General features: G+C 37.8%; 1 protein-coding gene across 1 annotated transcript in view; it reads left to right on the top strand.

The window, feature by feature from the left end:
• The window catches only part of ACADL (acyl-CoA dehydrogenase long chain), a 43191-nt gene that overhangs the window by 1111 nt on the left and 23872 nt on the right, over window positions 1-18208 (top strand). The window contains exons 2-7 of the mRNA XM_070732153.1: window positions 3008-3169; window positions 6525-6662; window positions 9156-9320; window positions 10387-10453; window positions 14946-15110; window positions 15766-15867. Coding sequence (XP_070588254.1) covers window positions 3008-3169; window positions 6525-6662; window positions 9156-9320; window positions 10387-10453; window positions 14946-15110; window positions 15766-15867 — 799 coding nt within the window. The remainder of the gene's footprint in view (window positions 1-3007; window positions 3170-6524; window positions 6663-9155; window positions 9321-10386; window positions 10454-14945; window positions 15111-15765; window positions 15868-18208) is intronic.

Below are 18208 nucleotides of genomic sequence, written 5' to 3'. Positions count from 1 at the left end.
AATTAAAATTTGGAGTTCATAGTACATCTTTGGTTTGTGAGCAATACTAACTAATAACAATGATAGATAATAATAAATACTGTAAAATGCAGATGTAATGTTTTCCTTATGTTTCCGAGAGGGCTTTTTGTTGCTTTGCAGACTAGTTAATGAATTATTTCTTTTAGTAGTAGAAAACTCAAGCAAACTATTGTGATGACTCAGAAGTCCTTCTTTAATGCAAGATCAGGGAAGAAGAAAACAGTAGTGGCAAAAGAGGAATTGACTAGGAAATAGCTGAGGAAAATTGGGAAGGAAAAATTGTATACGAAAATGAAAAAAGGTTAGGTATGGAATAACTAAACTGGAGCAGATCCCTCTGTGGAGCCACAAGCAACTGGGAGTCAGTTGTTTTCAAAAATCAAGCTTGCACAAGCAGCATTACAAACTTCCTTCCCTTCCCTTTTGGCCTAATTTCTGCTAATTTACAATAGTTTTAAATACATAGTTTACAGTTATAATTAATTATAAATACTCGATTATACTAGGTATAATCGTTAAAAGGCAAACTGTAAGTACAGTATTTATATTTGCCACACTGTATGTTATGTGGGAGTGTCTAGTCTGAGTTTTACTCTGGTTGTGCAATTTAATTGTGAGCTCATCTAGGCAAAGCAGGAGTATGTTTTGCCAGCACTCCCGATTTGCAAACCAGGTTTGCTGTAAAACTTGCTCCAAGCTTTCCTTCTTGTTTTGCTTGTGCAAGCCTCAGTGGGAAATTAATCTGAGGAAATAATAATAATAATAATAATAATAATAATAATAATAATTTATTAGATTTGTATGCCGCTCCTCTCCGAGGACTGGGAGCGGCTCACAACAATTCACCATGTACAAATCTAATGTTAAAAAAACAATTTAAAACCCTTATTATAAAAAGAAAAACAATCACACAACCTAACAGACCATTTGTGTGATACATGGGTCAAATTTGGCTCATTAAAATAAGTGTAATATTTAAAGTCCAATCATAGCTCAAATAAAGTAATTTCATTCATGGGGAGCCATCATACAATTTTGTTTATCGTTTTAGGTGTCATTGTTCTGAAAAGTTGCAAAATTCCTGAATGTTCTAAAAAGACACTGCTATTGAAGTAAAAGGCCTTTTTAGAAAAAAAAACGATTAACAAAAGTGAGAGTTTTTAGCAATATAAACAGCATGCTACAATGCAAAGTTAAGGGTAGATAAAGAGGGGGAGGGTCTCTGAGGAACCAACTTATCCCAATGGGATTAGCCCACCCTACCCGTGCCAGCAACAACAGGTATGTTGTGATCCCCTTCAGCCATGGAAATTCAGCTAGAGGGATCCAGAAGCTTTTTTTTGTTTTGGCACCTGCCCTCTGGAACATCCTGCCCCTCCAGATACAATCTGTGCTGTCATCTTGGAAGTGGTTAAAGTATTAGTCAGACGCCACCTCCTCCCCATGTGCAGTCTACCCCCTCCTATGTTGGTTAATTGAGTTTTAATTGAATTTTAAATATATGCGGTTTATTTATTATTTTAAGGTTTAATATATGACATACCAAATTATAAAGTAGTCTTACAATTTAGCCTGTATTACGCAAATGTAGCTTGTGTAATTTTAAAATTTGGTATGTTGTGTTGATTCACTGATGCTTATGTGTGATACATGAGGCAATGAAACAGAAGGATTATTTATTTATTTATTTATTCAACTTCTATGCCGCCCACTCCCAAAGGACTTAAATTAGGGTATAGTTGCATACTTCACCAAAATATATAATGTCAAATAACCTTTGCTTGTTCAAGTTTTCTCAGCTCTACCAAAGGAATGCCTGCAGTTCAGGGAGATTATGTCTTTTAAGCTATGTGATCAGCTACTGCGACTCTGTTTTTGATCTACTATTGAAAGCTATCTGATTTTTTTCTCCCATTTTTTAAACTTTCATATTAAAAAAATAAATTTGGACTCAAAATGAACGTTAATTGTTGTGGAGAAGCTCTAGTGGAAGTTTATATATCAAAATTGTATTAGGTTTATCCCATATCAGTGATGATGATGATAGCTATATGTGTTGCTAGAGTTTTCATCATTACCTTCTGGTGAAGAGGGCAAGCTGTGTTGATTTATGAAAGGTTAAATTCTTAAGGAAAAACAATAAAGAATCTTCTGGTAATTTATGCATATAGATAGTCCTTTCTTAATGACAGTCTTGGGACCTGAATTTTTTTCACTAAGCAATGCAGTTGTAAACCATGATGTCACATGCAAGTTCCCTTGTAGTTCTATGTTGACTTTGCTTGTAGGAAGCTGGCAGGGAAGGACACAAATGGCAATCATGGATATGACTGTGAAACAGTGCAATCATGGGCACTGGTTGCCAAGTTTCCAGATTGCGCTTGTGTGACTAGGGGCGTACTAGAATTTTAAAGACTGGTCGTGCCACTGTTACTTCAAACTAGCTGAATATCTGTAGCTAAATAACTGTTTTAATTGAGGACTAACTGTAACTTTTATTAGGATATAATCTTTTGTACAGACCACTTTGTCACTGGATAGGTGAATAACTCAAATGTTTGGGTTTTTAAAAAAAAATAAAACATAGCAAAGTCTTCTGTATAATTTAAGTTAATTTGAGTTCTCCTCTTCAAACACCCTAAATAATGCAGTAATTTGATGTTAAAATGTGGCTTATATCTATCAATCTTCAGCTCCACTACTAACTTAAAACTTTGTCAGTCATTTTTTATTTAAAATTGCTATGCAAGATTAGACTTTTGTGTGTTGTAGGTGGTGGAAGAAAGCTTGCAACATTTTTGGTAGTTCCTCACCAAAACAAAAATAAAAAGAACTGATTAAACATTTCAAAACATTAAAAAATCCCCACAAAAGTAAATGTTAAAATCTTTATCATTTGGAAGTACAGTACATATAAATTTAATAGAATTTAAACAAAACTATGACTTTTTAAGTACGGTAATATGTTTAATTTTATTTTTTAAAGAAACTTTCAGACTGAAAATAATGATTCCACACGCCTTGAACCCTCCTCAGCAAAAACATTAATGGATATAGGCATTAGAAGGATCTTTTCTCCAGACCATGATATCTTCCGGCAAAGTGTGAGAAAATTCTTCCAGGAAGCTGTGATACCATATCATGGAGAGTAAGTTAAATGTGCAAAAACCTATTTCTCATTTTTTCTTTCTCGTATTTGAAATAATCCTTGATTTTATGCAGCTTTCCCTGGTGGAGAACTATAACTAACACTAATGTAAACATTTCTATAGGGTTAATAACAGCTTTACAGCTACTAGTAGTTTTCATGGTACGAAAAGATTTTTCTCTGTGCATATATCCAGGCATTGTGGATCCAGTTACATCGCATTATGTCTGTTGTCTTAAAAATGGGGGATGGAATGGAAAATACATTCACATTTAACGCTGCATCAGATTTAATTAGATGATATAAGGCAAGTTAACTAATCTTCTCAATTACATGAGCCTCACTGAATAAATAATTTATGTATCTCAGCAGATACCTTAATTACAACATTGATTTTTTAAAAATTACAATATTGTTGGCTTTAATAAATGACACCTTATTTTATTTACTAACAAAGTTGACCCTATAAAAATTGCAATATTCTTATACGGGAATAGAGTCCAGTTCACTCCGTGGAACATGCTTTTGGGTGAAAGTCCAAATTACTGATTAGACATTTGCTTTCCTATTACTTTTTATGACTGCTTTGTATACTTGATCAAGATTGTGCTTCTTACAAACTGTTTTTCAATATGGATTGAAAGATAATGGTGCACAAAAACACATTCTGCTTCTCCAGTGATTGCTTAGCAGGAATTTGGAACCTTTTCTATAATGGTTCCAGTGGGCAATGCTGATAAAAGTGGTTGAAATAATTCCTGAAGACTTTCCTCATCTTGTTTTCATTGATTTCTTGCTCAGCTGGAGGAGAGGTGTGATTGGTGGAGGTTTTATTTGTATTCCAGTGATTTAAGATCAATGAAGTGAAGTGGCTGTGCAACTGGAAAATGCCTTAGTTCTAAACTGCTGTTTCTGCTAAGGCAAACATAGAGGTCATCATAGTGGATGGTTTTAAAAATCTATCTTTTACATCACCTCTTTATATTAGAGGTCAATGTACCCTCTAATTTTTTCCCGGTGTGGGCGGAAAAGTATAGTGTCTGAGCGACAGTCCCTTTGGGACTGGGCGGCATAGAAGAATAAATAAACAAACAAACAAATAAATAAATAAATAAATAAATAAGAAAAAAATCCCTTCTTTTTTATTAAAAGAAATTAATAATTAAAAAAAACCAAAATCCATTACTATTAAAACTAAAACAACCAGCAAAACCAAAAACATAACTATTAATAAAAACAGGTGAGGGCTGGGGGTTTTTTCTGTTATTATTTAAGTGCTTTTACCATATGCTTTAAATCAAGAGTCACTTCTCTCTCTGTTTTTCTCTCTTTCCTGTCATTCTCTGCCTCAATCATTTTCTCATTTCTCTTTTCTCCCCTTTTTTCTATCATTTCGCTCTATCTCTTCCTTCCACTCTTTTCTCTCTCTCTTCCTTCCTCTCATCTCTCTCTTGCTTTCTCTCTCTCTCTTTCCCTCTCTCCCCCCCCTCTTTCTCTCTCTTTTTCTCACTTTCCCTCTCGTTTTCTTTCTCTCTCACTCACTCTTTCTCTCTTGTTTTTTTCTCTCTCTTGTTCTCTCTCTCTTGCTATCTCTTTCTCTCCCCCCTTTCTCTCTCTCTCTCTCTCTCTTTCTCTCTTTCTATCTTGCTGTCTGTTGCTCTCACTGTCTCTCGTTCTCTCTCCGTTCTTCTCAGCGGAGGCCGGCGAAGGTGATATTCAATGTCGGGGGGGTGTGCGGGCGTTTGCGCGCTCTCCAAATCCCCCTGCTAGCCCCCCGGAACATTCAAAATAAGAAAAGCCTTCGCCGGCGAAGGCTTTTCTTATTTTGAATATTCCGAGCGGGCTAGCAGGGAGATAGGGAGCGCGCGCAACCGCTCGCGCGCCCCCGACATTGAATATCATCTTCGCCGGCCTCCGCTGAGAGAATGCCTGCTCCGCCTCTCCTGCAATCCCCTTGCCGAGAGCCCGGGACGAAAGTGCTCTCGGCAAAGGTGAGACGGGCAGGGTGTGTGTTCCGAGTGCGGGAGGAGCCGTGCCGAAAGGCAGGAGGCGGCGGAGGAGCAGAGGGGGCGGGCGGGGGGCAGCACCGAAAGACCGAGGGGCCGGAGGAACTGTGGGGAGGCAGGGGCGGCCGCGGCTCCCTTCCCTTCTGCCGGCGCCTCCCCCCCCCTGTGGCTGGCATGGGGATGGGGAGCGCGCGGCCGTGAAAAAGGCTGCGCGGGGGTGTATTTTGGGGTGTGCGGGCGCGCGCGGGCGCAGCTTTCGGAGAACGGTGTTAGAGGTAGCCTTTGTTTAACAGTAATTAGGGCTGGAAGTGCTATTGCTAAAAGATGTCAAGAAGCTCAATAACATATGACTGCACTGCTTAGCTATGGAAATCCCAGCTACACAATGGTTAAAATGCGGTATTACAAGCAAACTCTGCCCACAGCCTGGAGTTTGATCTTAAGAGGACTCAAGGTTGACTCACCCTTCCATTTTCCAAGGTCGTTAAAATAAGAAGCCAGATTGTTGGGGGAAATATAGGAATATTATACAGTATCCTGAAAGTACTATAAAGCACTATCAAGGGTACATAAGTCTTAAGTGCTAGTGCCAAGCAAGGACTGTGCAGGTTATTAAGTGAAGATTTCTGACCTTGCCAGCTCCCCATTGGCTTTGTTTGTGGGAAGGTTGCAAATTATGGTCACAAGAACAGAATAAACAGAATAACAGAGTTGGAAAGGACCTTAGAGGTCCTCTATTCCAACCCCCTCAAGCAGGAGATCCTGTACCATTTCAGACAAATGGTTGCCTGGTCTCTCCTTAAAAACCTCCAGAGTTAGAGCACCCACAGCTTCTGGAGGCAAGTCATTCCACTGATTCATTATTCTGTCAGGAAATTTCTCTTCAGCTGCAGGTTAGTTTTCTCCTTGATTATTTCCACCCTTGCTTCAGGTGCTATCATATGTTTGAATGACTGAATGGTCATTAAGCACAATGTATATGTACATGTAAGTCTAATATAACTGATAGTATGGTTTGTCTCTAAAAGTTGTTCAGCTGATTAAAATTGTCAAACTTAATTAATAAGCTAAAATTCTTCAGTTTTGATAAATACAAAATGAAGTTACCTATTCTGGCTAAATGTTATGCTTCAAGCAAGTTACAGTGAATTTAACAAGTAATGGTTAAACTTGGCTTAGCCCAGTGGGTAAATCTGTCCAATATATATATAGTGTTTTTAAATTATGTATCCTGTATTCCTAGGTATCTTTCCCCCCAAATAATCAAGCTTGCACTTTTACTAAGTAGATTATTATGCACCCATTTATATTTCTGTGAGAATTCCATGATTTTACTTTTTGTTTTGTAGATGGGAAAAAGCTGGTCAAGTAAGCAGAGAGCTCTGGGAAAAAGCCGGACAGCAGAGTTTTCTTGGTGTCAATATATCAGAAGAAAATGAAGGCATTGGAGGAGATGTGTTCTCTTCAGCAATCGTTTGGGAAGAGCAGTAAGTTTTTATTTTCTTTCCTTACAAGATTTTTCTGTAATCATTACTTTTTCCTCCTTTTTTCCTCTGAAAGCTATATTTTAAAATTTGGTCTTCATGGTGACAGAATTCATTGACAACAAAGGCATATTCTGGGTATAGGCAAAAACAAATAAAATGGATAGGAATTTTTATGGTGATAAATTCACTATTATTTTGAGAGCATTCTTCCACATTCTTCTCCACTATAGTCACTGTTGCCACAGAACCCTGCTTCTCCCTTTCATCTCTCCTCTTGGATAAGGATTTTCCTCCTATGTTACATGCAAATGCAAGATCCCAAAGCAAACATCCTTCTCCTTTTCTCTTGCCATCAGTCCCTTCATTCTGCCATCTCCAGTTGAATTCTTTCATTCATCACTCTACAACATTCTCCCTTTTGCAATCCACATTGGTCTGCTGGCAACAAAAACTAGAAGAGGATATCATTTTGCATTATAGGGACAGATATAGCCAAGAAGTATGAGTTTCAAAGAAAGATAAGGAGATTGCTTTAATCAACAAAAACAAGTGTTATTGGATAAGAAATACTGGATAGTCATAACCAATACTGTGTTTTTACATCATCCTTTGTCCGTCTTCCTTTCTTTTCAAAGCCAAAGCAAACTAGATTTTCAGTTTTTTCCTTTCAATCTTAAAAAAAAACCCCTTAGCTGAAGATATTTCCCTCGCTAAATCTATCCAAAACCTTGTTCTTAAACTGAAAAGTATTTGTGCATAACACATTTGGTCTGGTTTTGTGTGTGAATCAAGCCATGGTGGCTTTTATGTCATGGAATAGACTATTTTATCAGAGGCCTAGTACAAAAAGAATCTTGGAATAGAACACAAAACATGAGCGGAGACGATACAGCAACACCAAACGGCAAAGATCACAGTGAATGGAAAAACATCCCACAAAACATTCCATTTGCAAAGGCTCAAGACCAGGATGTCTCTCCTATATCCCATATATCTTCTCTTCTATCCCTTTATCTTTCTTCTATTCTCTCATTGATTTATTTTATCCTATACTCTCACTTCTACTCCTTCTCTAATTTTATTTCCTTGAAGGTGTCTTCTACTACCTTCATTGTGTATTATTGTGTATTGGACAAAATTAATTAAATAAATAAATAAAATAAATGCTCATTCTCTCTTTTATTATTTGCAATTGAACTGAAAGTCTTATTCAACAGATAAGCAGGATCAAAATTCATGGAGAGGAGCACAAAGTGAAATGATATGTTGGTGATAGGGCAATTATGAAACCACTAAGTTCAATGATTGGGAAATTAAAATTGGAAAATATGCAGCAATGGAAAAATGGACCATATATTTGTAGTGGTAATCTCTAACCAAATAAAAGTTGGGATGTTTTCATTATATGCAACCTATCACACAACAAGGCAAGCTGTGTGAATAAAAGTTGAGCTTCTTGGGATATGGTTTCTGAAGAAAAAACTACTGTTTCAAAAATAAGTAAAAGGGTCCAAATAAAAATGGGCAATAATTGCAGATGTGATATAAAAATATTTAAACATCAAATAGTGGCTGGGGAAATGGGGACAGGGAGAGGTTACTGAAATGTATTTCCCTAAATGTTTTTTTAAAATTCTGTTTTGTTTTCCTTTCTTTTTTAAAAGATATAGTTTTTACAATACTCTTTACTGTAACTTTCATCCTTGAACTGTATACTCTTGACATATATTTCTGGCGTTCCTTCTTCATCCCTACCAAGAACCTCCTCCCCTTTTTACCACCACGGTGAAGTAGATACCAGGCTATCGGGTTTGGGAGAGTGGGGATAAAGCATTCTTTCCTCTTACGTCTTAATTTATTGTATGTAGAAATGAGCCTCTGATTGTTTCTTTCATCTGTAGCTTTGTGTTTCCTGCTTAGTAATGATAGGGCTTGGAGCCCCCTATGCATACATACTGCTTCTGATCCATAATAACTGAAGCAGTTATATCCTGCGTTCAATATGCTGAGAAGAGCAACATTTTACCTATTAGCCAGTGGCCAGAACTCTTGAATTAAAATGCTGTACTAAGAATATTTTTGAATGAAGAACATGAATCTCTTGTTTTATGAAATGCCCCACCCCCCATGTAACTAACAAAAACAGCCTTTCTCGGGATTCTATGTGAGGCCACGCACTGTACGCAATGCTAGACTTGTAGTAGTGGGAATTTATATGCACTATGATTCAGCTGCCATGCCGGCCTGGCAGTTTGCTACTATCTATATGCATTGTATAGTTTAGAAGTGATTGTATTGTTGCATACTTTTTGTAATTTTAATGCAAAGGTTTCCTAAGATCTAAACATTATTTCAAGAATTCCTCCTAGGTGAAAGCTTGAAAAAGCTGATCTAAAATACGACATTGTAAGATTAATTCAATAAGAATTTTCTTCATTGTTAGTTGAAATGTCAGGCACAAATCTTTGGTTTTTAAATTTTTTCCCTTTCCAGGATGTATGCTAATTGTACAGGTCCAGGATTTAGTCTTCATTCTGATATTGTCATGCCTTATATAGCAAACTATGGCTCAAAAGATCAGATTAAAAGGTTCATTCCAGAACTGGCAGCAGGCAGATGTATTGGTGCAATAGCTATGACAGAACCTGGAGCTGGAAGGTAAGCACGCTCTTTAAGAATGCAGTCTTTTGCATACGTTTTTGTTATTAATTCTCACTGAGGAAGAGGTGTGAGCATTAATAAGATCCCTAATAAATTTGCCTAGCAGGGTGCACATGTGATAGGTTGCTTGTGCTCCTCCCTATTACCACATTGCAATCCCCAGAACAATCCAACAATATAAAGTGGTGGATTTTAAATGCAAAAAATATGCATTCCATTTATTTCCTTTAAACCTCCATAGCCTGTGAATCAGTCAAGAATGGATTCAAATTTTGCAACAAACTGGCAAATTCCTGGCACAAAAATGCAAATTTCTGCTGGAGATGAATGTGTTAAACCAATGCAAGACCAAATATATATCATTTCCAGCCCTAAAAACTTCTGAACAGTCAAACATTTAAAACAATTAGCCCAACTTGCTTGGGTTCCACTGTTTCTAGAGATGTTAGCAGCAGACTTCCTACTGTCTTGTAGTGAGACTGGAAGTCAAGGGTCTGAAAATATTGCCTTCCCTTCCCTACAGAGAGTCTAACGTTGGTGGGCATTTTGATCAGTACATTTTCGTATTTCCTATTTTTACAGAAGAAACATTGGTTGGAACCCAAATTTGTTCCTGATAAATGTAGCCACATGGAATCAAATAACATTTAATCCCAAGCTTGGTAGTTTCTCACAAATTGTAAAACATGTTCTTACGTATGCATTCAATCCATAATTATTTACCCCCAAATAATTTCTCCAGGGGGTTGGTGCTCTTGAAATCTTGCAGCATTTCAATGAGGATGCCAACATTTTAAAGATTTGATGGTCTCACATTTTTTCAAATGTATACGATACTTTTTGTTTAATTTTAGAGACTTGCAGATCCCATACAGTACTTACAGGCACCATGTGGTCAATCCCTGACATCTCTAATTGTCTTCAGAATTTTTCAATAAGGCCTGCATAAAAGAAGAAATTTAGAATCACTGTGGGAGATCATTTGCTGTTCCACTTTTGGCTAGGAGACTTTAAACATTGTGCATTTGCTATGTTGCATTAGTAAGAACCATTTTCCTCTTAGTGATTTGCAGGGTGTGAAAACATTTGCAAAAAAGGATGGCAGTGATTGGATTCTAAATGGCAGTAAGGTATGTGATACTTTTTTAAAAATGTTGATAAATGTATTATGCAGCCATTTGAGTTCAGTGCTGAGAGTTATGGGGTTGGTGTTCTACAACCTTTCAATCAAGCAATGCCAGGTCATCACCTTTTCCATTTTGTACGAGGATTCCTGCTGCCAGAGTAACATGGTGACTCGAAAACTCAATCAACTTAGCAGGTGCTTTTCTGTCCTTCTTTTGTTGGGGAACATTATAAAAATATCTGAAGAATTTGGCCTTTTAATGCTGTAACATCAGCCATGTTACAGCATTAAAAGGCCAAATTCTTCAGGTCTGCAAAGGGTAACCAATGCTCAGCTATTTCACAGCTTAAAAGAGTTGGCAGAAGAATGGCCTCTCTGGTATGAAATTGCCTGGAGAGACCAAAGAGGCAAATAAAAACTTGACTGTAGTGGCGTACATAAAAGGGAAAAATATATTCTCCTCCTGGTTAGTGTATTGTTTAGGATTCAGATAAAATGTCAAAGTGGATACTGCCAAATGCAATTGTTCTTGTTTACAATTACTGAATAGTTTTGTTAAAATTGCTTTTATTTTTCTTTGATAAGATTGTTCAGGAGACCAAGAAGGAAAATTGTCTACCAATTAATAGTATAGTTGTTATAAAAATACCAATTTTACAAGTGTTGTAAAAATAAAATAAATTGCCTTATGTATTTGTGATTCAGGCAGAAAGCTGATAGGGCACAATATATTCATATGATAATGTGTACCAATTTGTACCATATAGCTGTCTGTGCCTTTTGTAAAATGTTTACCTTTTTTACAACATAAAGATTTTTGCATTTCCATTCAACTCGCACAAAATGGGATAAAAATGTTTAATTTGATTCATATTTCATGTCATTCTTTCACTTGCATATAATTTAGTATGACTAGAAAGAGGAATGAAAGCAGGCCAACATTTCATGAATCACTTAACACATGATATAATCCAAAGTTATAACCAAATCCTAAAGTAAGAAAAAGTGAAATAAGGACTCATCTCCAATCTCTTTTTCCTATCATATCCAGTTTTAAAATTTAATAAATTCTGTAATTGTTTCACTCATATTTTACATAATGATTTCTTCCCTCAATTCAAAGTAAAAGTACTGTATGGGCTAATAATGCACATCTGCAGGTGGAGAAGGGGCAGAGAAGGTTTTAATGGATTCAGTATAAGGAAGAAATATTTAAAACATTAAATTTTAACACATGCTGTATTCCTATCTGCTTCTTAGCTAAGAAAACCTCTTGAAAATGAAATCAGAATTGATAAAAAGGCACTGCAAATATTCCCAAAATAAGGGAATGTGATTTTTATTAAAATGCTTGACATCTATATTGTATGATTTATTTATTTACTGTATTTATATTCTACCCAAATCAATTCTGGGCAGTGAAGAACATAACTAGTATATACAGTTAAAGACATAATATAATGTCCAAGCAAATTAAAATTAAATATTCAAGAAGCACCAGGATGAATTAAAGGCTAAATACCCACTAGGATAACAGAGTTTTAATATGCCTCCTCAATGCAAAGAGGGAGGGAGATACCCTCCTTTCTGGGATAGGGTGTTCTGAAGAGTAGGGGCCAACACTGAGAAGATCTATATTGGGACCCTCTCACCAAAAATCTTGCAGAGTATGGGTGACCCCTCCAATTGGCCCCCTCTAGGTGTTTATACTGGCTGAGCAGGTTCTATTCTGGCGTGGTTTGTATAACTCAATCTGGTGGCAGTGCCGTTAGGGGCTTTAACTCAAAGTAGTCACCAGCATTACATCTGGAGTCAAAAACTAATAAGCAACCAGGATAGTAATCCCATGGTAGATATTCTGTTTGATATTATTCTGTTGATAAATATGTGTGAAATAATGACACAGAAATCAAAGTCCACCTCACTAATAAAAAATTAGTTGTCTTTGATGTCATTTGGAATGCCCTGGAAAGCAGTTAATCAGTGGTACAAAAATGTTAATGATTTGATTGGATGAATAGGTGCTAAGCTTGTTGAGCAGTTTGGTGGAATGGATAAGGCAGCACTATACAAATCAGGAGGCCATGAATTCTAGTTCTGCCCTAGTCACAAAGCCACTGGATGACCTTGTGCGGATCATTCTTTCTCAGAAAGCATGTAAGGGGAAATCACTTCTGAAAATTTGCCAAGAAACCTGCAGGGACTAGTCCAGACCGGCATCAGAAATCAAAACTAATATCAAAAGACATCAAAAAGAAATAAATGAATATATCTAAGTTTGTAACCTGTAGTGGTTAAAGTGTTGGAGCATGAGTGCCAGAGGACCTGGCTCTGGTCTACCCTCAGCCCAGATGCTCCCTGGATGACTTTGACTCTTTTGCTCTCTTTACCTAGTCTTCCTTAAAGTGGCAGTGTTGTGGGAGGAAATGGGAGGAGGAGTACCATGAATGCTGCCTTGAGCTCCTAATAGGATTATGTGATATAATGTATATAAACAAATCCTTTGTTTTGTTGGAACATGTAATAGGATTGTGTATTAGCAGAAAGTTAATGATTTGATTGGATGAATAGAAAGTTAATGATTTGGATAATGATTGGATCAACAGAAAGTTAATGATTTGATTGGATGAATTGTTTAAAAATTTTTTGGTGTTGCTAAAATCTTAGGATGATGTATGCCCAGTGGAGTTTGACAATGGAGTTTAAATAATCTAAATGTGTCTTATTATTAATTGATGTAGTTAATTGCTTAGCTAAAGCAGAATCACAGTATGATATTTTTGAATATAAGTAAAATTTCGTCAGGAAAAACTAGAGTGGATGTTTCATATGAAAGGGTCTTTTTTGTTTGCTTCATTATTGTTTCACATTGTTATTTATTATCTGGTTGGCTGAAATCCATTATGGCAATCTATACTTATGATTGATGAAGTGTGGCTGTTTTGCATTGCCTGCCTAACTTATAAATTTTCTGAGAAGCAATCTTATTATTTTATTTATTTATTTATTTATTTAATCAAACAATTATAGGGTGACAATTTGTACAAATAAAACATTAGATAAGTAATGATAAATAGTAACAAAAGAAGACAGGGAGGATAGGCATAGTGGTGCGCTTATGCACGCCCCTTACAGACCACTTAGAAAGGGGGAGAGGTCAATTGTAGATAGTCTAAGATTAAAGGTTTTGGGGTTAGGAATAGAAAGCACAGAATCAGGTAGTGCATTCCAGGTGTTGATTACTCTGTTGCTGAAGTCGTATTTTTTGCAGTCAAGTTTGGAGCAGTTGACATTTAGTTTAAATCGATTTCGTGCTCGTGTGTTGTTGCGGTTGAAGGTGAAGTAGTCGTTAACAGGTAGGACATTTTGGTATATGATTTTATGAACTATAATTAAGTCGGAACGGAGACGACGGAGTTGTAAGTTGTCTAAACCAAGAACTTCAAGTCTGGCAGAGTAAGGTATTTTGTTGTGAGTAGAGGAGTGAAGGACTCTTCTTGTGAAATATTTCTGGACTCTCTCAATTGTGTTATGTCAGATATGCAATGTGGATTCCATACAGGCGAGCTGTATTCTAGGATTGATCTGACAAATGTTTTGTAAGCTCTTGTTAGCAGTTCGAAATTACCAGAGAAGAAGCTGCAAAGGATTAGGTTAACAACTCTTAAAGCCTTTTTTGGCAATGTTGTTGCAGTGGGCTCTAGGACTTAGGTCATTGGATATGAGTACTCCAAGACAGAGCATTTAGTAGTGAAGATTTGAAGTTGCCAGGTTTTAGACCATTTTGCTACGTGGTCAAAGTCTTTTTGAAGGGTAGCAGCATTGTCAGTGGTATTAAATAGTTTGACATCATCTGCAAAGAGAACGCAGTTGCTAGTGATGCAATTGCAAAGATCGTTTATGTATAGTATGAATAGTGTGGGTCCTAAAACACTACCTTGAGGGACACCACTGTTAACAGGAACAGGAAGAGAAGTGGCACTTCCTATTTTGACCACTTGTTGTCTGTTGGATAGGAATGCTGTTAACCAATTGTGTAGTAGTCCAGAGATCCCATAGGATTTGAGTTTCAGAAGAGGTTTGTCGTGGACAATTGAGTCAAAGGCTTTGCAAAAGTCGATATAGATTGCTGACTGTGATCCTAGTTTACCTCAATTGTACTACTTTTGCCACACTTCTTTCTTGTATGTTTTTATTAAACAGCATTTGAAACACCACACACTTTTCTATGTACTGTACAATTACTTTGGTTTCTACAGCATAGTTATCTGTGGCAAGTAGAGGGAGGGTATCTTTTAGAATATCTTGGAGTTTCTTTTTCATTCTGCCTTTCTGTTACTTCAAAGGGTGATTGTTTAAACTGGAAAACTCATCTCAAGATAAGAAAGGAATCCAAGAACTAATAAGAAATGACTGACTTTAGGGGACTAAGTCCTTAATAGGCAAGAAACCAAATTACAATAAAACAATTCAAGTATATCACTGGTTTGTTGCAGGTATTTATTACAAATGGCTGGATGTGTGATTTGGTTATTGTTGTGGCTATTACAAACCGTGAAGCCCGTTCCCCTGCTCATGGAATTAGCCTTTTCCTAGTAGAAGATGGTATGAAAGGCTTTGTTAAAGGACGTAAGCTTGAAAAAATAGGACTTAAAGCACAGGTGAGTCCTAGATAAATTCTCTAATGAGTAGTAAACTGAATGGAAATATTTCAATTATCATTCAATTAGATACATATTTGCCAAATGGCTGCAGAAGTCTATCCTAATATTACAGTTCCTATAATAGTGTTTTTCACCTACTGAACACCTGCCTGCCTGTGAACTTGATAAGGTATGGAATCCAACAGGACTTCTCAGCTGGATCCAGTGACAGGAATATTTGGCTACTCATGGCTTTGCCACAATCAAATACAGGAAAGGGAGTGGGGAAGGGAGATGAGAGGAGAGTGGGTACACTCAAAAAGAAATGCAGGGTATTATATCACTCAAATTGAAGGCAAGAACTTGGGCTTCTGGGAAAATAAAGCAAAGCTGCAGAAATAATTGCCTCCATCTTCCATGTCCTACCTGTGATTTTTTGCATCCTTCATTACAAGTCAACAGAATGACTAAAAGGTGGAACAAAGATTGATTTCCAGTATTATATGTTACTGAGACCTTGGAATTTGGCTATGGAAAATGATTACTTTGGTAAATAGTATCCTCCATCCATTTTAATGCATTTGCAGGTCCACAGCACTTCTTTTAAAAAAAGCATTATCATACAGGGTTTAAGGAACACTGGCAAATATGTGACTTTATTATTTAAAATTAGGACACGGCTGAGCTGTTTTTTGAAGACGTCCGCTTGCCTGCCAGTGCACTACTTGGCCAGGAGAACAAAGGCTTCTATTATCTAATGTCAGAGCTTCCTCAGGTAAGACAGACATGGAACCACACTGAGATATAAAACCACACCAAAGAATAACACAAAGGCATTATTTATCATTGCAGCTATCTGCCAGCAATGGATTATGCTGGATGACATTTGAGCTTCTCTGCAAGTTGACAGTTACCTCTTACTGATTTCAGGGTGGAAATCCTGTACCCCGAATTGCATTGTTATTTTCACTTTCAAGGCTTGAGCTTTTATATAACATGTAATATGTGAGGAAAAGATTTGGGGAATATACTTAGTGATGTTAATATTTTAATATTAAACTATGTAGTATCAGATCTCATTCCTGTTCTATAACTATTGTACAGATAGTTATAGAAGCAAAACCATTTTTTACTAGGGCCTTCCCCCTGTCTGTCTTTTCCTCTGTTTCTATGTGAATAAAAATAGAGAGTCTTAGTGCTCTCTTTGTGGACCTCAGTAATGGAAACTTGATGTCAAGAAAAGCTATCTCCCTGTCCTTAGTTTTCAAAATGGAGGAAATTGAAGGTTTAGGAGACTGTAGCTGAGCCTGACTTGAGTCCAAAACAAGACATATTTTGCTTCTAGTAAAGCTCCAAAGGAAGTACTGATTTGTTTTAGCATTTTTTCCCCCTCCGGTAGAATGTCTCTGCTTTCCCTCACCCCAACAGGTCACTCTGTCACCAATTTAAAATATAAAGTTATTGAAAACAGTTAAAAGGGGGTTCTTTTCTCTCCGCATTCACAAAAATAAATTAAGTCTTCAAAATATTTCACTTCACTCAGTTCTATTTAGGTAGGCATTTATCTCTACATTCCGTTTTTGTTTCCCTGCCTCATATTTTTTCCCATGGGAGGGTTATGAGCATTCAAACATTCACAGTTACCTATTTGTGAACAATTCCCAAAACTATGAATCTTGCAGAATCATGGCAATTGTTCACTCTTACGAACAACCACACGCAAGGGGCATGCATAAGTGCACCAACGTACCTCCCATTCTCCAATGCACTTGCAAGGAGAGTCCAACGTGGGTAATACTCTAGTCTGATTGGTAGAGACTGAGTATAATTTTAATATTAGGTAGGCACCGCCCCCTAGCCCTCCAGTCTAAAAAAACTCAGTCACAGTAAAGGGACTCTTGAGTTTCTTCTCTTAAACTTTCAATAGTTTAGAAGTGGTTTTGTAAATAAGTTTATTCTAACATTTCATTTGTTTTTATTACAGGAAGAAAATTGACAGATACAGGCCCCCTCCTTCGCAGCACAGGGTCACTACCCTCAGAGGGTACCACCCTTGGAGCTGCCGCTCCCCCCCCACATTCCACAAAAAGGGTCGTGATATCTATCAGACAGAGGAAGCTACCGGGTCACCAACCTCCGCGGTCACACCCGGGGAAGAGGAGGCGGTTGACGTTGGGGGTGGGGGCACCACCCCCAGCGAACATACCAGGCCGGAACAGAAGGATTCCAAGGAACCCATAATCGGCATTAATTGGCCGATTCTGTTCAGGATATGAGGAAAAGTCCTATCTGAGCGAGGGGGAAGTTTGGCGCCATAACGAGGTGGGAAATCCTCAGGAAAAATGGTTATCTTGGCGACAGGGCATCGGCCATTTTGGAGGTTCCGGAATGGGCGCGTCGGCTCACGGACCATTTCGAAGCGCTGGTGGTTGCCATGGCAACAGGAAAACCAGCCATGTTAAAAACGCCAAGGAGCGGAGGCCATTTTGAGGGAGGCGGAGCAGGGTACCTCCTCATATATACCTCATTTAGATGACACTAAAATCTGCCCTAGAAACTCGCAGGCGTGGTAACGGGCCATTTACTATTCTCCACAACGTGCACGAAAAGAGAGGAGTTGCAACGGATTGCTAACGCATATAACTGCCATCGTGAGTGTTTTAAAGGGCAACATTATGGCAGATCAAGCAGGGGAGGAATCTACCGCCACTTTTAGACCTAACACCCCGAGGGAGAAGTCTAAATCAGACAAGCCAAAGGCCAAATCTTCTCAAAGCTCCTCTCTTAGAGAGGCAGAAAAGAGAATCAAGGCACTTGAGAAACAACTAGAAGCAACCCAGAGACAGCTGATACCGGTAACTTCACCATCACAAGCTAGCCTATCTTTGGGACCTATCCCACCACCGGTCTCCCCCATGATTACAACAGGGGTAGCAGGCTCGGCAACTGATAAGGACTGGTCACAGGATCATCCTATCCTACAGCCCCTCTCCCAGTACCAGAGGCATACACCCCTCTTAGACAGACCTCCATTTGGCCTAACATTCCACCGCCTCCACAAGCATCTCATGTATCGCAGTGTGGTCAAATACCAACCTCCACATTTACTCCAACAG

The sequence above is a fragment of the Erythrolamprus reginae genome, chromosome 1, assembly GCF_031021105.1.
Source record: "Erythrolamprus reginae isolate rEryReg1 chromosome 1, rEryReg1.hap1, whole genome shotgun sequence".
Classification (NCBI taxonomy): domain Eukaryota; kingdom Metazoa; phylum Chordata; class Lepidosauria; order Squamata; family Dipsadidae; genus Erythrolamprus; species Erythrolamprus reginae.
The sequence above is the reverse complement of the archived record's forward strand: the minus strand, read 5'-3'. Positions and strand labels throughout refer to the sequence as shown.